At 42.9% G+C, this 22,517-nt stretch overlaps 1 protein-coding gene across 2 annotated transcripts in view; it reads right to left on the bottom strand.

The window, feature by feature from the left end:
• Positions 1-22,517, bottom strand: part of grik2 (glutamate receptor, ionotropic, kainate 2) — a 607,548-nt gene that overhangs the window by 153,719 nt on the left and 431,312 nt on the right. For both annotated transcript variants that reach the window (XM_061914965.1, XM_061914966.1), the window contains exons 10-11: positions 14,268-14,381; positions 1,211-1,417 (exon numbers count right to left, since the gene is read on the bottom strand). In XM_061914965.1, the coding sequence (XP_061770949.1) occupies positions 1,211-1,417; positions 14,268-14,381 (321 nt within the window). The remainder of the gene's footprint in view (positions 1-1,210; positions 1,418-14,267; positions 14,382-22,517) is intronic.

Raw genomic sequence — 22,517 nt, 5'->3', positions numbered from 1 at the left:
TTTCCAAAATCCCGCTTTTGCAACCCGAGTCACAATTAACAGAATATCTTCTAAACCAGGGGTGCCCGCACTTTTTCTGCAGGCGAGCTACTTTTCAATTGACCAACTCGAGGGGATCTACCTCATTTATATATATCATTTATATTTATTTATTTATGAAAGAGACATTTTTGTAAACAAGTTAAATGTGTTTAATGATAATACAAGCACGTGTAACACATATAGATGTCTTTCTTTCACAAAGACAAGAATATAAGTTGGTGTATTACCTGATTCTGATGACTTGCATTGATTGGAATCAGACAGTAATGATGATAACGCCCACATTTTCAAATGGAGGAGAAAAAAAAGTTGTCCTTTCTGTACAATACCACATGAAAGTGGTTGGTTTTTGGCATCTCATTCATCCAGCTTCCATACACTTTACAAGAAAAACATTGGCGGCAAATTCCGTAGCTTGCTTGATTGACATTCACGGCACCCGAGGGTCTTGTGAGATGACGCTGGCTGCTGCCAGTTCATTATTATGAAAAAATGACCGAGAGGAAGGCGAGAAACACTTTTTATTTCAACAGACTTTCGCCCCGTCCCTTCCGTCAAAACTCTAAAGGCCGACTGCACATTTCCTATCTTCACAATAAAAGCCCTGCTTCATGCTGCCTGCACTAACAAAATAAGAGTCTCGGAAAGCTGGCGTGCACAAGTGATGTGCACGCCAGCTTTCTGAGGGATCGCTTGTGCACGCCAGTTTTCCGAGACTCTGTATTTAGTTAGCGCAGGCAGCATGAAGCAGGGCTTTTATTGTGAAGATAGGAAATGTGCAGTCGGCCTTTAGAGTTTTGACGGAAGGTACGGCGCGAGAGTCTGTTGAAATAAAAAGTGTTTCTCGCCTTCCTCTCGGTCATATTTTCATAATAATGATCTTGCAGCAGCCAGCGTCATCTCACAAGACCCTCCGGTACCGTGAATGTCATTTAAGTGACGTCTTGGTGAAGATTGATGATCACTCATTTTTAGGTCTATTTTTTTTAAAAGCCTGGCTGGAGATCGACTGACACACCCCCGGCGGTCGACTGGTAGCTCGCGATCGACGTAATGGGCACCCCTGTTCTAAACACTTGTCCAAGTCTTATGACCAACAATTCATTTAACAATGAATAACATTAATTGTGGTGTACAAAAATATCAATAGAAAAAATTGGTGACTTACATGGTCCATTAATTCCTTCACCATACCATTCCACTGGCCCGAGTTTTCTTCCTGGGCGCCATATTTCCCATCTTCCACCAAACGGATTTCATAGATAAAACCCAGGATGTTGGCGAGCTCTCTCAACAGGTCTATGCAGTAACCCTCAAAGCGGTCGTTTCCATACAGGGGCTTATCGGACTTCTTGAACATCACGTATGGCTCCTCCTGTGAAAAAGGTGCAATATTGGAAACGGGTGAAGTCCGTGCATTCTTAGCCTCTAGTGCCAACTCACAGCTGTTGGAGAGGGTGTGTAATAATATGACACGTAGTGGAACAAAACCCTCAAAACAGACATGGATCAGGGGGGTAAAAAACGTGAGGTTATTGTGTGTGTGCTTGGAAATGGTTGCCGTCTTGTATTGTGAAATAGGGTTGGGGTAAAGAGCAGTATGACAGCACATTCCTCACCATTAAAAGGAAAAGAAATATGATGACAAAAAGTGGAATTCTACACATCCGCCTTGTTGACATTACCAGTAATGAAAATGACAAATACAGTGGTACGGGCTTACGGGTGTCGCAGTTTACAGTTTTTAGTTAAGTTTAGTCTTGATTTGAAGGGACAATGCACGGAAACATTAAGGTCAAATACATGTTTTGCACCAGATTATAGCTAAATAGGTCATTTCCATTTGCAGTCCCTGGCTACCTAAGTTAAAGAGATACAAAAATCATGCAATAAAATTGTAAAAATAAAACTATACAGTATGTAATCAAATTAGGAAAAGTCATAAAATGCCCTTTCTTTGACACATACTTATTATTATTTAATACAACCACCCCTCCTTTACATCGTAACACATAGACAATGCATGGTTGTCTTCACATCTGTGAAAATGGATGGACGATACTTTTTCGTCACTTATTGTTTGTCTTTGGTACACTAGTGTGTATATTTTAGGCCATTGGTTATTTGTTTTATTTTTGCAAAAATTTATACAGTATATCTATTTTTATATTGCTATTTTTATCTTTGGTATGAAAATTATTATGTAACAAAAGTTATTAGTATTTTTTGGTTCTTTGTTGTTGCTATTTATTATTGGATCATGTTGTACTGCATTTTAATCTTTTGTTTTGTGGTTGTGTGATGTTTTTTGCCTGGACCCCAGGAAGAATAGTCTCCACTGCGTTACTAAAACGGCCTTCTTTCATCTCCGTAATATCGCTAAAATTCGCTCCATTCTGTCCACTAAAGACGCTGAGATCATTATCCATGCGTTTGTTACGTCTCGTCTCGATTACTGTAACGTATTATTTTCGGGTCTCCCCATGTCTAGCATTAAAAGATTACAGTTGGTACAAAATGCGGCTGCTAGACTTTTGACAAGAACAAGAAAATTTGATCACATTACACCTGTACTGGCTCACCTGCACTGGCTTCCTGTGCACTTAAGATGTGACTTTAAGGTTTTACTACTTACGTATAAAATACCACAAGGTCTAGTTCCATCTTATCTTGCCGATTGTATTGTACCATATGTCCCGGCAAGAAATCTGCGTTCAAAGGACTCCGGCTTATTAGTGATTCCTAAAGCCCAAAAAAAGTCTGCGGGCTATAGAGCGTTTTCCGTTCGGGCTCCAGTACTCTGGAATGCCCTCCCGGTAACAGTTCGAGATGCCACCTCAGTAGAAGCATTTAAGTCTCACCTTAAAACTCATTTGTATACTCTAGCCTTTAAATAGACTCCCTTTTTAGACCAGTTGATCTGCCGTTTCTTTTCTTTTTCTTCTATGTCCCACTCTCTCTTGTGGAGGGGGTCCGGTCCGATCCGGTGGCCATGTACTGCTTGCCTGTGTATCGGCTGGGGACATCTCTGCGCTGCTGATCCGCCTCCGCTTGGGATGGTTTCCTGCTGGCTTCGCTGTGAACAGGACTCTCCCTGCTGTGTTGGATCCGCTTTGGACTGGACTCTGGCGACTGTGTTGGATCCATTATGGATTGAACTTTCACAGTATCATGTTAGACCCGCTCGACATCCATTGCTTTCCTCCTCTCCAAGGTTCTCATAGTCATCATTGTCACCGACGTCCCACTGGGTGTGAGTTTTCCTTGCCCTTATGTGGGCCTACCGAGGATGTCGTAGTGGTTTGTGCAGCCCTTTGAGACACTAGTGATTTAGGGCTATATAAGTAAACATTGATTGATGGATTGATTGAAAAAAAAACAGTTCTAATCTATTTAAGTAATGAACGTCAAATATAATTGGACTTTTTTTTAACTAAGACGGGTAACACAAAATTGCATGATCTAAATCCGTTTATTATCTTATTTGCAAAGCAGGCGTAAAAATGAGAATATATCAAGTCCATTTTGGGGATGCCATTACTTATCATGGGCCTCCTTCCCTTGTGAGCATGCTGTGTCCTGATTGGATTGCCGTTAATAACAACTCTCTGCGGAAGTAATTGCCGTATCACGATGGAGTCACGGGGAGATGTTAGATGGCTGTGAACGGCCAGGAAAGGAGGGAGGCTTGACAATAATTGGGTTTGTTGCATTTGATTGATGTGCACTTTCATGCGGCTTCCCATCATTTTCTCAGGGATTACATACTATAAAACACAATGTAATTACCGTTAAGATCTTGGCCTGTCAACGTTTTTATCTACTTTGGAAATCACTACTGTAATGTGATGAAAGTGAAGTTCCTTTCAACTAATGAAGATTACATAGTGTGTAATGTCTGTGGGGAGCAGAGACCAGGCGGGATCTGCGTTTACACAAAAACCCGCCAGTGAACCCATGAACTGACTCAGAACCAAACGGCGATAAATATTGACGCAGTTATTATATAACGCATTTTATTACGTTATAAATTGAGATGATGAGGCACCTATTGTGCAACCCTGTCAACCACAGATTCAGTGATAGTCCTGTGGCCTTTGTTCTAACAGGTTCTCACTATCGGAAGACAAGCAATATGCAATGACAATAGATTAGATTAGATTAGATTAGATAGTACTTTATTTATTCCGTCAGGAAAATTACAATTTTCAGCACAATCCCATTCAAGATCAGACAAACATTACAGGGAGACAGAACAGGATCGCTGACGGGTCTGCCGGCGTCCAGCGCCCCTTACAAAAAAGATGACATACAGGTAAACAAGAGGGGGTGGGGAATAGAAGATTAAAATAAAATAAAAAAAATAAAAAATAAAAATAAAAAATCGGTCTTAGCCTGGGCCCTGGAGTGGGGGTGCAGACTGAGGCCAAGGGAAAAAAAAACAACTCATAGCCATAGTACACATCCCTCTTCCATGTGTGTAAGAGGGAAACATCAAACATCAAAGAACACAGAGGACATTAAAGACATTAAAGCAGCAGATACAAGCAGACACTTCTACATACAGCTATGAATAAAAAGTAAAAGAAACATATCCACTGATAAATAAAGCAGGGGTAGGGAACCTATGGCTCTAGAGCCAGATGTGGCTCTTTTGATGACTACATATAGACTCCTTCTTAGACCAGTTGATCTGCCATTTCTTTTCTTTTTCTCCTTTGTCCCACTCTCCCTTGTGGAGGGGGTCCGGTCCGATCCGGTGGCCATGTACTGCTTGCCTGTGTATCGGCTGGGGACATCTCTGCGCTGCTTTTCCGCCTCCGCTTGGGATGGTTTCCTACTGGCTCCGCTGTGAACGGGACTCTCGCTGCTGTGTTGGATCCGCTTTGGACTGGACTCTCGCGACTGTGTTGGATCCATTATGGATTGAACTTTCACAGTATCATGTTAGACCCGCTCGACATCCATTGCTTTCTTCCTCTCCAAGGTTCTCATAGTCATCATTGTCACCGACGTCCCACTGGGTGTGAGTTTTCCTTGCCCTTATGTGGGCCTACCGAGGATGTCGTAGTGGTTTGTGCAGCCCTTTGAGACACTGGTGATTTAGGGCTATATAAGTAAACATTGATTGATTGATGATTGATTGTGTCACCAGTGTGACGTCATCCCTCACCCTAGATTGTTTCCACCTGTTTCCCATTACCCTCATGTTTCATATAAGCCCATTCCTCCCCTTGTCCTGTGCCAGCTTGTCTCGAGCTTTCGTGCCTGTCTTGCTTCCATGTTTATGTCCATGCCTTGCCTCGTCCTACGCCCATTTTCCTTGGATCCTGAATTTTCAGTTCAACTTTTTCTCCTCCTCAGAGTGAATTTTGTTATTTAGTCTTCATTCAACCGAATCAGGGAGTTATTATATTTTTCCTAACAATCTTTCATTCCTCAAATTTCTTGAGGGATTTTTCATTTACCTTTATTAGATTGAAATTAAGAGTAGAGAATTTTATAGTCATTGTTTTCTTACTCCTGTTGGAGCGTTTTATGTTAAATATCATAGTAGATACGGCGCAAATTATAGTTTGTCTTTGTTTTTGTAGTTTCATCTTTTTTAGGAGTGTTTTTCGGTTGTTCCCTTTTTTGGAACATTTTTCCCTGACCGTTTTTGTTCTTTATTGATTTTGTATTACTCAGTTGTCAAAATAAAAGCCCTACTAAGAATCCCTACTCTGCGTCTAAGTCCACTCCTTAGTCCAGGGGTAGGGAACCTATGGCTCTAGAGCCAGATGACTGCATCTGGCCCTCAGATAAATGTGAGCTGACATTGCGTAACACGATAAGTAATGAATAATTCCACTTGTAATCACAGTGTTAAAAATAACGTTCAAAATATAAAAAAATTCTCATGCATTTTGAATCCATCCATTCGTTTTCTACCGCACCTGTTCAAGAAGTTGCGTTAATGGTAAGAAGTCATTTATTTATTATTGGTTAGTGTGGGGTTCTTCAGACCACCAAGCACCGACATGAGAGCCTGTTTCAATGTTACAATATTGTTTTATTTTTCAATAAGTCTCTCAGTTGCTTCCTAGCAATTGTCTTTTCCTCTTTCGTTCTCGCTCGCGCTCTGGCTCCGGCCCCAACCCTGTCTCTCCTCCTGGCTGCTGCTTATAACAGAGCAACAGGCGATTAGATAACAAGGCAAAGGTGGGCCATCTATGCATCTATTGTTGATTTCGATGCCAATCCTGGCAACACTCCGCTTCGCTGCAGGCCCGCAGGCCCCGCCCCCTCCACAGTTCGCTTCAGAATAACAATGTTATTACAAAGAATAAAAGACCTATTATACTCTAGAAATGTTGGTCTTACTTAAAAATGCACACATTTAGTTGTTCAGTGTTGAAATTTTTTTTATATGGCTCTTACGGGAATACATTTTAAAATATTTGGATTCTTGGCTCTCTCAGCCAAAAAGGTTCCCGACCCCTGCCTTAGTCCAAGCCTGACACAATCAAGAAAATAATAGCAAATTTTGCACTGGTGTTGTAGGGCATATATACTGGGTTACACCCTCTTTGTAAATTGCTAACTTAACAGCAAATTTGTTTTCCATCCATCCATTTTCCACCGCTTATTCCCTTTCGGGGTCACGGGGGGCGCTGGCGCCTATCTCAGCTACAATCGGGCGGAAGGCGGGGTACACCCTGGACAAGTCGCCACCTCATCGCAGGGTTATTTTCATTAATAAAAATAAAAAAATCCTTGTAATGAATGTGTTTTAGTCCAAAACCTGCATCAAAGTAAATTCAAAGTTGTGTTGATTAGTATTAAAATAATTTTACACAAAGTGTAAAAAAAAAAGTGTGGCTCTCAAAATTAAATTCTTCTCTGGGCCGTTGACAATATTCCTTTGTTTTGCAAGTATAGCAGCAAATATAGGGACAGTTCAATATCAAAACAAACGAGCAAAATTGCAATACAGTCGTGCCTCCGTCTTGTCTCCGTTCCAAAAGGTCAGACAAAGACTTTGCCGTATGAAAAAACTGAATGGATGCTTTCCGAAAGAAATATTTCAAATCCAATTAAAATCTTCCAGAAAATATGAACAGAAAACAAATTTGACGACGACGGTGAACAGAAAATGGGCAAGTAGTAATGTCCAAAAACATAACAGTTCCATACAAGTTCCAAAATGATCGGAAACAAAAATTTCAGGTCATCCAGGACAGATCGAAGGGGAAGGGGTGTATGCCAGGGAAAGATGGACGATTCCAGACTCTGGTGCATGTGATGAAGGCACTTTTGTGTTTGCCACACAGCAATGCATCATCAGAGAGGGTCTTCAGCATGGTTAGAAAGATATTGACAGAGAGGAGATGGACAATTCAACCCTAAACTCACTCCTATCCTGCAAATTAAATTTCACAGATGCTGCCCATACCTATGCTCCTTCAAAGACCGTGCTACTGTCTGCAAAGCATTGCACTTCAAATACAACAATGAGTAGAGGAGTGTTATGTGTGTGTATATGTGTAAAGAAATGAACACTGAAATTGTGAAGTGAAGTGAATTATATTTATATAGCGCTTTTTCTCTAATGACTCAAAGCACTTTACATAGTGAAACCCCAATATCTAAGTTACATTTAAACCAGTGTGGGTGGCACTGGGAGCAGGTGGGTAAACTGTCTTGCCCAAGGACACAGCGGCAGAAGCGGGGATCGAACCTGGAACCCTCAAGTTGCTGGCACGGCCGGTCTACCAACCGAGCTATTCCGCCCCACCAAATTCAATTATTTGTTATATATATATATATATATATATATATATATATACATATATATATATATATATATATATATATATATATATATATATATATATATATATATATATATATATATATATATATATATACAAGTCTTGATTGGAGTATCCAGAGAATAGTGTTCGATACCGTGGTAGAGCGCAATATGTATGTGTGGGAAAAATCACAAGACTACTTCATCTCTACAGAACTGTTTCATGAGGGGTTCCCTCAATCATCGGGAGATTGACGACAGGCTGTCCTCACTCAGGTCTGGCTGGAAATCGGGAGAAATTCGGTAAAATGGTTGGTTTTCCATCGAGGCACTGAAATTCAGGAGACTCCCGGAAAATTTGGGAGGGTTGGCAAGTATGTTCTAGAGTCCAGCCGTGAAAATGTTCTTTAGTCTGTGACTTAGCTCACACAAACGCCACTTTTTCTATATTTACAAAATATAATGATCGGACTATCAGGATTACTTTTATTACATTTAAATTAAATCTACCGATGATTGAGGAAACCCCTCATGAAACAGTTCTGTAGAGATGAAGTAGTCTTGTGATTTTTATTTATATATATATATATATATATATATATATATATATATTAGGGGTGGGCAAATTAATGCGTTAATTACGAGTTAACTCATCAATCTATTAACGCCGACAATTATTTTATCGCACATTTGCGTATGTTGTTTACATGCTTTTATTTTGTTAACGCCTTTTCTTAACAAGATGGCATCTCCCGGATGTACTTCGGTGTCGAGGAGCTCTTGGTAAAGATGGAACATTTGGCAAAAATACCGAACAATTCTGCAAATTTCATGGCTGGCTTACAGCGTGGTCACTCCGGGATCACTTACGACCGCCAGACAATTCTGGATGTGGATAGATCGGGCCGTTTTGGACTGAATGAGGCGTGCTTGCTAGAGCGGCTAGCTAGCATGGGAATACTTTGCCGGCTACATCCAGCGGCCTGTGAAGCAGCGGAGTATATGTGTTGTCTGTCTATTTATGAATAATGCAGACCAGGAGTGTTGGCTGAGTTCTTAACGTTTACTTTCAGAGCGTGCATATCACAACATACAAGATGCCGTCATGGCGACACAACCTATACCGGGCTACCGCGCATGCTCGTCACTCCTGTTGCATGCTGGGTAGGGTAGTTCTTTTTTTCCCTGGCTCATAACATCACAATATAGTACCATGTATATGCGTTCAGTTTATCAAAGCACCAAGCAAACAATCGGAAAATTCCCGTCATATCAATTCCTAGATATGGTCATAATTATTTTAAGTGCACTACGCAGAATAAACACAACATTATTAATATTGCTACTACGGATAATTTGATCAAAAATTCCCTAAAACAGCCCACTTCCTATAATATAGTTTTTTTAAACATAAGATCCCTGATAAAAAAATGTGTCTGCTGTTACCTCAGAAATTGCCTGTTCAGATGTTATGATTGTGGCTCAGAGATTTGTATGTAGATTATATTTATTTTCCATAACAAACAGGATAACTTAAATACCCTGGCAGTGGCAATAAGCTTAAATGTTTGTATTTACATTTTTTGAGTTGATTTCCATAAAATATGCTATTTAACTGCTACTGTTTAACAAGGACTGATTTAAATTGTGTTTGCAAAACAAATGTTTTGGCGCTTTTGTTCATGTGGGAGAATATTCCAATAAAGGTGCACTACACACTACTTTTGAATTCATTATTGGGCTTTGTGTATACAATGCAGTTAATCGCGATTAGTCAGAGAAATAGTGCGATTAACTTCAATTAAAATTTTCAATCGTTGCCTAGCCCTAATATATATATATATATATATATATATATATATATATATATATATATATATATATATATATATATATATATATATATATATATATATATTACCTACTCAGTGGCCTAGTGGTTAGAGTGTCCGCCCTGAGATCGGTAGGTTGGGAGTTCAAACCCCGGCCGAGTCATACCAAAGACTATAAAAAAATGAGACCCATTGACTCCCTGCTTGGCACTCAGCATCAAGGTTTGGAATTGGGGGTTAAATCACCATAAATGATTCCCGGGCGTGGCACCGCTGCTGCCCACTGCTCCCCTCACTTCCCAGGGGGTGATCAAGGGTGATGGGTCAAATGCAGAGGACAAATTTCACACCTAGTGTGTGTGTGACAATCATTGGTACTTTAACTTTACTTTAACTATAAATATATATATATTTATATAGTTATAGTTATATATATATATATATATGAAATACTTGAATTTCAGTGAATTCTAGCTATAAATATACTCCTCCCCCCTTAGCCCCTACCACGCCCCCCCCAGCCCCCCTCCCCCAATCCCCCGAATTCGGAGGTTGCCAAGTATGCTTTAGAAAGAGGTTCCACAGCCTCCGTAGCAGAACCTCCAGGTTCTGTAACAGCTTCTTCCCTCAGGCCATAAGCCTCTTGAACGCATCATTATAATACCCTCAATTCACCCTAAAAACGGATTAACTCGCTGGAATATAAAGACAATTCAACATACATCCGTGAACTAATGCAACAAAATGTCGCTCTTATCTGTACTGTAAAGTTCAAATCTATCCATCCATCCATCTTCTTCCGCTTATCCAAGGTCGGGTCGCGGGGGCAGCAGCCTAAGCAGGGAAACCCAGACTTCCCTCCCCCCAGCCACTTCGTCTAGCTCTTCCCGGGGGATCCCGACCCGGGACACATAGTCTTCCCAACGTGTCCTGGGTCTTCTACCGGTTGGACGTGCCCTAAACACCTCCCTAGGGAGGCGTTCGGGTGGCATCCTGACCAGATGCCCGAACCACCTCATCTGGCTCCTCTCGATGTGGAGGAGCAGCGGCTTTACTTTGAGTTCCTCCCGGATGGCAGAGCTTCTCACCCTATCTCTAAGGGAGAGGAAACTCATTTCGGCCGCTTGTACCCGTGATCTTATCCTTTCGGTCATGACCCAAAGCTCATGACCATAGGTGAGGATGGGAACGTAGATCGACCGGTAAATTGAGAGCTTTGCCTTCCGGCTCAGCTCCTTCTTCACCACAACGGATCGGTACAACGTCCGCATTACTGAAGACGCCGCACCGATCCGCCTGTCGATCTCACGATCCACTCTTCCCCCACTCGTGAACAAGACTCCTAGGTAATGTCTGAACGACATTAAAAAGAAGTCTAAGTCTATTTAATTCACAGCCGGTGTTCTGTTTCAATATTCCGACATCGCACCTTGCAACGATAACACAATATGGCTGATTAATTAATTGGAGGAAAGCTGGAGCATAGACCATGAAATCAATTCCCGACGCCTGAACCAGCTTTCTTCAAACTCAGGGGTTTTTTTTTTTGAGTGAGACATTTTGCAATTTGACAGTGCAAGGCAGCAACCCCAAAAAAGAGCTTTGAAAGTAGAGGGCAGCTTAGGTAACGCATTGGGGATGGGGGGGGTGGGCTTAAATAATAAAGACATCTTTGGATAAAGACTGTTGTGGCCTGGAGCTGTTCTAACCGTCTATAATTGATCCCAGCCGGGGCCGCCCCTCCCTGTACGCAGATCACGTGCTGTGGATCGGGCCCCCTGATCCATGGGAGGCCTCATTTTGCGTTAATAAGCGCACGTGAAATGTCAATTAAAGAATGACAGGAAGGTAACATGAAATTTTATGCCAAGCGTTGTCCAAGACCCTTCCAGTTCTGTCGCTGAAAAGCAAATAGTGCCAGACATTCCTATCGTCCTAGATGACGCGCACCCTGTTAAATCGTCGGACTGCGATCGAACCCCGGCTAAAAATGTGTAATGAAGAAATGCAACTTTATGTACCCTCCTCATATAAAGTCCACGGTTCAGTTCATATCCTTTTAGCGCAAAACACGAATATTCAAGGGAATTTAAATAGTCCCTACAGTCCTAAAACCTTCTTCCAGATCTGTGGTCAGGAAAAACGCACAAATGGTCCAAAGAGAGTCCAAAAACAGAGTACATCTCAGAAGTAGGTTTCGCTATTATCAGTATTGGTGGTTGGAGAATTTAATTTGGTTTTAAAAGTACTTCTGGGCAAGGGCGTGGAATTGGGTAAGGACACTAGGGACACGTCCCTACCAATATTCAGCCGCTACTGTGTAGTCACTATCAATACAAGCGCTGCCCGTAATGTTTAGTCAATGATTATGGCACAGAAAGGGTTAAATGTCTCTGCTAGAAGTCCCGCCTCTAACCTAAATATTTCATGCTAACTTACGTGTGATTGGCTGTCCCCGCTGTCACTCCTTCTGCTTGTAAAATCTAGCCTACATGCTAGTTGCTAGCGAGCGGACGAGAGTCGTAAGTTGTCAGTAAGTGTAAGTTGTCAACATGTTTGGCATTTGTTTATCCAGGCACACGGTAGCTAGATGGATTTGAATAGTGGCGTGATTTACATTGTGTTTGTGTCTGTTTGCGTGCGTGTGTGCTGTAGGTTTTGAAGGATGTCAATGAAAAGAAAACTGGATATAAGAGACTTCTTTAGGAGTCAAACTGTAAGTTACTTCAAGGGTGTATAGAGGCTCAACAATATTGAATAATTCAACAATACTTCACTCCAGTCACGCCCCTTAGAGTGATATAATGAGCATATACCATGGACTGGAGTGATACTAAAACGTCCTTCTTTCATCTCCGCAATATCGCTAAAATTCGCTCCATTCTGTCCACTAAAGACGCTGAGATCATTATCCATGCGTTTGTTACGTCTCGTCTCGATTACTGTAACGTATTATTTTCGGGTCTCCCCATGTCTAGCATTAAAAGATTACAGTTGGTACAAAATGCGGCTGCTAGACTTTTGACAAGAACAAGAAAGTTTGATCACATTACACCTGTACTGGCTCACCTGCACTGGCTTCCTGTGCACTTAAGATGTGACTTTAAGGTTTTACTACTTACGTATAAAATACTACACGGTCTAGCTCCATCCTATCTTGCCCATTGTATTGTACCATATGTCCCGGCAAGAAATCTGCCTTCAAAGGACTCCGGCTTGTTAGTGATTCCCAAAGCCCAAAAAAAGTCTGCGGGCTATAGAGCGTTTTCCGTTCGGGCTCCAGTACTCTGGAATGCCCTCCCGGTAACAGTTCGAGATGCCACCTCAGTAGAAGCATTTAAGTCTCACCTTAAAACTCATTTGTATACTCTAGCCTTTAAATAGACTCCCTTTTTGGACCAGTTGATCTGCTGTTTCTTTTCTTTTTCTTCTATGTCCCACTCTCCCCTGTGGAGGGGGTCCGGTCCGATCCGGTGGCCATGTACTGCTTGCCTGTGTATCGGCTGGGGACATCTCTGCGCTGCTGATCCGCCTCCGCTTGGGATGGTTTCCTGCTGGCTCCGCTGTGAACGGGACTCTCGCTGCTGTGTTGGATCCGCTTTGGACTGGACTCTCGCGACTGTGTCGGATCCATTGTGGATTGAACTTTCACAGTATCATGTTAGACCCGCTCGACATCCATTGCTTTCCTCCTCTCCAAGGTTCTCATAGTCATTATTGTCACCGACGTCCCACTGGGTGTGAGTTTTCCTTGCCCTTATGTGGGCCTACCGAGGATGTCGTAGTGGTTTGTGCAGCCCTTTGAGACACTAGTGATTTAGGGCTATATAAGTAAACATTGATTGATTGATTGATATATTGCTTTTATAAAACGGTTACCAATAAAGGCAACATGAAATAGGAATACTCAATCAATTTAATGTAGTTTTATTCAACCAGAAATACATATTATCCAATAAAATAGCCTCACTGTGGAAAAAACAGTCCCACCTATCCAGACGTTAGCTCCAAATTAGCACTGCATCTCGTCTTTTCCTCCGCTTTTTTTCCAGGTGAAAGTCAATGCTCAGTCCCCTCTACCATTGTTAACCCTCCCCGGAGGTGAAAGTTAACCTTAAACATGTGAATTCAACTACTTTAGTCCGTTTTTTTTAACATCGTAAAAACATCAGCTGTCTTTTTCTACGGACTGCAACAGTCCGTTGTCATGGATACATGACAACAACTTCCATTCCTAGCAGTCATGCGTGCCTGAGGCGGAGTGATAGCCTACGCTGTGATAAGGCTTTAGAAAAGTAGCCATGCTCAATATTTAAACCACGGTTAACAGCCAATCAGATCGCCGGATTTCACTTTTCCGTTTTATTTTTGAAATTATTTTTTTTTTGTTTGAACAACTTGTAACAACTCTTTACTGCTCAAACGACACAACCCCGTCACAAATATTACTTCAACCGACGTAACTCAAGGTATGTTCGCAATTTAAAGCACAACAAATAGCCGAGAGACATCTCCTATCTCGAAGTACTCGTAAGTTGAGCTACACTGCATCACCTTTCCGATGACAGTGTTTTGAATTAGTCGGAGTAATTACTGACCAGTATAGTTGAGATGATCAGGGTTCGGTTGGATAAGGAATCCGAGACATTGGTAGTTTTCCCTTTCTGGCTGTCAGTCATATTCAGGCCACTCGGAGGGTCCCAGGTGCCGATCTACAAAGATACAAAAAAAAAAACTATTAAAATAATCAGTTGTCAGTAAACTCATATATTTCAAACCATTTCACACACACACACTTCACCCTTGCTCCTGATGGGTCCTGGTGAGCGCCTTGCATGGCAGCTCCTACCGTCAGTGTGTGAATGGGCCAATGTGGAAATATTGTCAAAGCGCTTTGGGCTCCTTAAAAAGGGGTAGAAAAGCGCTACAACCCATTTACCATTTTGGCCATGGAGACCAGCTGCTGGGTCTCTGCCACACCAGAGTCCATTCGGAGAGACTTGAGGAGATGCGGGTAAAGCGATACCGGGACGGACAAGCTTCACAGTGTCTTGGCTGAATGAGCAGGTATCGGACACCTGGGTTTCCTTAGACACATCCTCGCTCTTCCATGCGGACTGGACACTGGCCGAGAGTTAGTGGACGGCCCGGAGTGGAGTCGGCTCTCTTGGTTGCTTTGTTGGGTCTGCTCCATGCTCCCTCCGTTCCCAGCAGACGATGGCGTGGAACACCGCAGAGGCCACCACCATGTATTTTTTTGTTTTGTGTTGTTGTTGTTTTACGGCGTGGCGCAGTGGGAGAGTGGCCGTGCGCAACCCGAGGGTCCCTGGTTCAAATCCCACCTAGTACCGACCTCGTCACGTCCGTTGTGTCCTGAGCAAAACACTTCACCCTTGCTCCTGATGGGTGCTGGTTGGCGCCTTGCATGGCAGCTCCCTCCATCAGTGTGTGAATGTGTGTGTGAATGGGTAAATGTGGAAGTAGTGTCAAAGCGCTTTGAGTACCTTGAAGGTAGAAAAGCGCTATACAAGTACAACCCATTTATCATTTATTTATTTATTTACTTTTGTGGCTGTGTGTAGAAATGACTGGTTGCATCAGCTCTGCTCTTTTAAAGGCCTACTAAAATGAGATTTTCTTATTTAAAAGGGGATAGCAGGTCCATTCTTTGTGTCATACTTGATCATTTCGCGATATTTCCATATTTTTGCTGAAAGGATTTAGTAGAGACCATCGACGATAAAGTTCGCATTTTTTGGTCGCTAATAAAAAAGCCTTGCCTGTACCGGAAGTAGCAGACGACGTGCGCGTGACGTCACCGGTGTGAGGGCTCCTCACATCTGAACATTGATTAGAATCATAGACACCAGCAGCGCGAGCGATTCTGACCGAGAAAGCGACAATTTTCCCGATAATATGAGCGAGGATGAAAGATTCGTGGATGAGGAAAGTTAGAGTGAAGCACTGGAAAAGAAAAAAAGAAACGGCGAGTGCAGTGGGAGTGATTCAGATATTAGACACATATACTAGGACAATTCTGGAAAATCGCTTATCTGCTTATTGTGTTAATAGAATAGAATAGAATAGAAAGAACTTTATTGTCATTATATTTGCATATAATGAGATTAAAGACTCCAACTTAAGGTGCAGTAGTGGGAACAAATATGGGGTGAAATAAATGACATAAGAGGTAATAAAGGAAAAACTAACAATTGAAATAAACAGACTACTATCCAATAAAAATAATAAGCAATTCTGTACAATATACAAAACACTATAGAAGTACAAAATACAAATACTGTACAATATACAGAGCAAGACAGGAGTACCGAAGTAATAAATAACAATCAGTGACGGACGTATAGTGTTTTAGTGAGATTATAAAGTCATTCCTGAAAGTCGTAGGGGTGCGGTGACCGCCAGTGTCTCTGAGAGAATTAAGCCAATGGAGGAGCCAAGATGACAACTGCTGCAGGAGGACGCTAACTCCGCACAAGTCTCCAGTAAGAGCCGACTTAATATCACGATTTTCTCATCCAAAAACTTGCTGGTTGACATGTGGTAGAGAAACATGTTCGCCAAAGCTTCACAACAAACAAAGAAACACTGGCAGTGTTTCGGTTGCTAAAGGCAGCTGCAAATCCACCACTTTCCACCAACAGCATTCTTCTTTGACGTCTCCATTATTAATTGAACAAATTGCAAAAGATTCAGCAACACAGACGTCCAAAATACTGTGTAATTATGCGAGGAAAAGAGACGACTTTTAGCCGTGAGTGGTGCCGGGCTAAAAATGTCCGCTCAACCAATAACTTCACAAACACGCCGTCATCATTCCGCGACGTTTTCTACAAGAAACTCCGCGGCAAATTTAAAATTGTAATTTAGTAAACTAAAAAGGCCGTATTGGCATGTGTTGCAATGTTAATATTTCATCATTGATATATAAACTATCAGACTGCGTGGTTGGTAGTAGTGGCTTTCAGTAGGACTTTAATCAATCAATCAATCAATCAATGTTTACTTATATAGCCCTAAATCACTATTGTCTCAAAGGGCTGCACAAACCACTACGACATCCTCGGTAGGCCCACATAAGGGCAAGGAAAACTCACACCCAGTGGGAAGTCGGTGACAATAATGACTATGAGAACCTTGGAGAGGAGGAAAGCAATGGGCGGCTTAGCTCGGTTGGTAGAGTGGCCGTGTCAGCAACTTGAGGGTTGCAGGTTCGATTCCCGCTTGTGTCATCCTAGTTACTACCGTTGTGTCCTTGGGCAAGACACTTTACCCACCTGCTCCCAGTGCCACCCACACTGGTTTAAATGTAACTTAGATATTGGGTTTCACTATGTAAAGCGCTTTGAGTCACTTGAGAAAAGCGCTATATAAATATAGCTCACTTCACTTCACTTCAATGGATGTCGAGCGGGTCTAACATGATACTGTGAAAGTTCAATCCATAATGGATCCAACACAGTCGCGAGAGTCCAGTCCAAAGCGGATCCAACACAGCAGCGAGAGTCCCGTTCACAGCGGAGCCAGCAGGAAACCATCCCAAGCGGAGGCGGATCAGCAGCGCAGAGATGTCCCCAGCCGATACACAGGCGAGCAGTACATGGCCACCGGATCGGACCGGACTCCCTCCACAAAGGAGAGTGGGACATAGAAGAAAAAGAAAAGAAACGGCAGATCAACTGGTCTAAAAAGGGAGTCTATTTCAATCAATCAATCAATCAATGTTTACTTATATAGCCCTAAATCACTAGTGTCTCAAAGGGCTGCACAAACCACTACGACATCCTCGGGCAAGGAAAACTCACACCCAGTGGGACGTCGGTGACAATGATGACTATGAGAACATGATACTGTGATACTGATGATACTGATGACTATGAGAACATATGAGATCATGATACTGTGAAAGATCAATCCATAATGGATCCAACACAGTCGCGAGAGTCCAGTCCAAAGCGGATCCAACACAGCAGCGAGAGTCCCGTTCACAGCGGAGCCAGCAGGAAACCATTTGTGTTCTTCTATGTTTCCCTCTTACACACATGTTTATGTGTGCTATGGCTATGAGGTGTTTTTTTCCCCTTGAACTTAGTCTGGACCCCGTCTCCAGGGGCCCGGGCTTAGACTGAATTTTTTTTCTCAACTCCTCTGCCCAAGCGTTTATCCGTTTCACCCCGTCAGCGATCCTTTTCTGTCTTTTTGTAATGTTTGGCTGATCTTTAATGGGATTGTGCTGAAAGTCTTAATTTCCCCTTGGGGATTATTAAAGTACTTCTGATTCTGATTCTAATTATTACATTATCAAGTGAAACATAATTCCATTATTCCATAATGTGTTGTTAGAAAGTAGCTCTCTAGGTCTCACCATTGACGTGGTCGCTGACAGATTATGACAATAATCAGCGTATCCGCCTCCGCTTGGGATGGTTTCCTGCTGGCTCCGCTGTGAACGGGACTCTCGCTGCTGTGTTGGATCCGCTTTGGACTGGACTCTCGCGACTGTGTTGGATCCATTGTGGATTGAACTTTCACAGTATCATGTTAGACCCGCTCGACATCCATTGCTTTCCTCCTCTCCAAGGTTCTCATAGTCATCATTGTCACCCACGTCCCACTGTAGGCCTACCGAGGATGTTGTGGTGGTTTGTGCAGCCCTTTGAGACACTAGTGATTTAGGGCTATATAAGTAAACATTGATTGATTGATTGATTGTATCTAGTCTGGTTCCTGCACTCTATTGTTATTTTTGCGGTATCTGGACAACTGCAGCCTTTTTTAGATGAAAATAGCACTTTAGAGCCATTTCAGTCTGGATACAAAGCTTTGCACAGTACCGAATCTGCACTTTTAAAGGTTTTTAATGACTTGCTTTTGATGTCTGATTCTGGCAGCTCTGCCATTTTAGTGCTTTTAGATCATGGGTGCCAAACTCTGGCCCGCCGTGTATTTTCATTTGGCCCTTGAGGCAATATCAAACTAACATTAGAGCTGGCCCGTCGGTATTATACAGCGGCGGTGTCGCTGTAACACCGCATTCACCGCTAATACTCATATTTGCTACCCTTTAAAATTGTTTTTAATCTTATTTATTTTTATATCGGTTTTATATTTATTCATTTTTTTGTTTTTATTCAGTCATTGGTGTCCCCCTCCGATGACCATGGATGAAGTACTGGCTGTCCAGAGTCGAGACCCAGGATGGACCGCTCGCCTGTATCGGTTGGGGACGTCTCTACGCTGCTGATCCGCTTGAGATGGTTTCCTGTGGACGGGACTCTCGCTGCTGTCTTGGATCCGCTTTGAACTGAACTCTGTGTTGGAGCCACTATGGATTGAACTTTCACAGTATCATGTTAGACCCGCTCGACATCCATTGCTTTCGGTCCCCTAGAGAGGGGGGGTTACCCACATCTGAGGTCCTCTCCAAGGTTTCTCATAGTCAGCATTGTCACTGGCGTCCCACTAGATGTGAATTCTCTCTGCCCACTGGGTGTGAGCCACTATGGATTGAACTTTCACAGTATCATGTTAGACCCGCTCGACATCCATTGCTTTCGGTCCCCTAGAGAGGGGGGGGTTGCCCACATCTGAGGTCCTCTCCAAGGTTTCTCATAGTCAGCATTGTCACTGGCGTCCCACTAGATGTGAATTCTCTCTGCCCACTGGGTGTGAGCCACTATGGATTGAACTTTCACAGTATCATGTTAGACCCGCTCGACATCCATTGCTTTCGGTCCCCTAGAGAGGGGGGGTTACCCACATCTGAGGTCCTCTCCAAGGTTTCTCATAGTCAGCATTGTCACTGGCGTCCCACTAGATGTGAATTCTCTCTGCCCACTGGGTGTGAGCCACTATGGATTGAACTTTCACAGTATCATGTTAGACCCGCTCGACATCCATTGCTTTCGGTCCCCTAGAGGGGGGGGGGGTTGCCCACATCTGAGGTCCTCTCCAAGGTTTCTCATAGTCAGCATTGTCACTGGCGTCCCACTGGATGTGAATTCTCCCTGCCCACTGGGTGTGAGTTTTCCTTGCCCTTTTGTGGGTTCTTCCGAGGATGTCGTAGTCGTAATGATTTGTGCAGTCCTTTGAGACATTTCTGATTTGGGGCTATATAAATAAACATTGATTGATTGATTGATTGGTATAATATTGTTTTTAACATGGCTGTGCAGCACTTTGGAAACATTATTATTGCTTAAATGTGCTATATAAATAAAGTGGATTGGATTGGATTGAATATAATCCATCCATCATCTTCCGCTTATCCGAGGTCGGGTCGCGGGGGCAACAGCCTAAGCAGGGAAGCCCAGACTTCCCTATCTCCAACCACTTCGTCTAGCTCTTCCCGGGGGATCCCGAGGCGTTCCCAGGCCAGCCGGGAGACATAGTCTTCCCAACGTGTCCTGGGTCTTCCCCGTGGCCTCCTACCGGTTGGACGTGCCCTAAACACCTCCCTAGGGAGGCGTTCGGGTGGCATCCTGACCAGATGCCCGAACCACATAATGATAATATTAAAAGCTTTATAGTTTTCATCATTCTTATTGTATATTGTCCAAGTTAAACCCCTAGAGATGACAAACGTTTCTCTCATGGTCCCACATAAATTATTCCCTATGTCCTGCCCAACCGTCCATGCCCTCAGCGTCACTCGGAAGGATCACAAACACTCCGACCCACATCAGCCAAAGCCCTTGCGGGGCTCCTCAGACGCCACATGCGAGGACTCGAGATAGGCTTTGTAATTGTGAATCAACTCTTTAATTCGGTCTTCATGAGACTGGAGGGTTTCGGAAGGGGTTTTTATTAATAGAGTAAATTATTCATGGAGGTGCAGGCACACACGGGCCGGAGGTCGAGAGCGGCTGAGAGCCTCGAGCCCAAGTGGATGCCCAAGTGGATGCCGAAGTGTTTGTAGCTGCTTTTGAGTATTTTTTTATTTGTATTGAATGTGAACGCAAGTTTTCGCCTGTTGGAATACTGATCAAATTATCTTTGAGGTACTCTGGAGAGAAAAATGTTCGCTCTGATGGTATTACGTAATCATATATTATGCGCAAAAGCAATGAAAAAATCTATAAAAATCCATTTCGATACTCGATCATAATATTTTATTAGAACGTATCAAAACACAAATTGGTATGTCAGACTTAGCCCTGTCTTGGTTTAACTCTTATCTTACTGATAGGATGCAGTGTGTCTCCCATAACAATGTGACCTCGGACTACGTTAAGGTAACGTGTGGAGTTCCCCAGGGTTCGGTCCTTGGCCCTGCACTCTTCAGCATCTACATGCTGCCGCTAGGTGACATCATACGCAAATACGGTGTTAGCTTTCACTGTTATGCTGATGACACCCAACTCTACATGCCCCTAAAGCTGACCAACATGCCGGATTGTAGTCAGCTGGAGGCGTGTCTTAATGAAATTAAACAATGGATGTCAGCTAACTTTTTGCAACTCAACGCCAAAAAAACGGAAATGCTGATTATCGGTCCTGCTAGACACCGAACTCTATTTAATAATACAACTCTAACATTTGACAACCAAACAATTAAACAAGGCGACACGGTAAAGAATCTGGGTATTATCGATACTCTGCGCTGCTGATCAGCCTCCGCTTGGGATGGTTTCCTGCTGGCTCCGCTGTGAACGGGACTCTCGCTGCTGTGTTGGATCCGCTTTGGACTGGACTCTCGCGACTGTGTTGGATCCATTATGGATTGATCTTTCACAGTATCATGTTCTCATATGTTCTCATAGTCATCAGTATCATCAGTATCACAGTATCATGTTCTCATAGTCATCATTGTCACCGACGTCCCACTGGGTGTGAGTTTTCCTTGCCCTTATGTGGGCCCTACCGGGGATGCCGTAGTGGTTTGTGCAGCCCTTTGAGACACTAGTGATTTAGGGCTATATAAGTAAACATTGATTGATGATTGATTTAAAGAACGTGTGAGCTGGACTTTTGTTTGTGGACAGGATTGTTTGGCTTAAAGCAGAGGTGGGCATTACGTCGATCGCGATCGACTGGTCGATCTCGGAGGGTGTGTCAGTCGATCTCAAGCCAGGCATTAAAAAATAGACATAAAAATGAGCAATCATCAATCATACCAAGACTTCACTTTCGTCAGTTGTTTGACATTCTCGGCACCCGAGGATCTTGTGAGATGACGCTGGCTGCTGCGAGCTCATATTTACGAAAAAAATCACTAACAGGGCGGACGCGGAGAAACACATTTTATTTCTAGAGACTCCGTACCTACTGTCAAAACTCTAAAGACCGACTGCACACTTCCTGTCTTCACCATAAAAGACCTGTTTCATCCTGCCTGTGCTAACAAAATAAGAGTCTCAGAAAGCTAGCAAGCTACGGAGTTTGATGCCAATGTATTTCTCCCCCGCCCTCAGCGACCGCTTTCTCACTTGCTTGCCCACCCGCACAGTCACTGACGTCACTCACCTGCTGCCAGACATTAAAGGGCCACACACATATGCTACTCTCATAACAAAGTGTTTGAAAACGAGTATGCAAGTTGGACAAATGAGATGCCAAATCCAACCACTTTCATGTGGTATTGGACAGAAAGGAGGACTTTTTTTTTCCTCCATTTGAAAATGCGGACGTTATCAGCACCACTGTCTAATTCCAATCAATGCAAGTCATCAGAATCAGGTATAACACCAACTTATATTCTTGTTTTCATGAAAGAAAGGAATCTATGTGTGTTAAACATGCTTGTATTATCATTAAACACCATTAACTTGTTAACAAAAATGTCTCTTTCATAAATAAATAAATATAATTTAAAAATAGGAATGAGGTAG

This window comes from Nerophis ophidion, linkage group LG11, assembly GCF_033978795.1.
Source record: "Nerophis ophidion isolate RoL-2023_Sa linkage group LG11, RoL_Noph_v1.0, whole genome shotgun sequence".
In the NCBI taxonomy this organism is placed as follows: Eukaryota; Metazoa; Chordata; class Actinopteri; order Syngnathiformes; family Syngnathidae; genus Nerophis; species Nerophis ophidion.
Note: the sequence above shows the minus strand (reverse complement) of the source record. Positions and strands in the feature narration are given on the sequence as shown.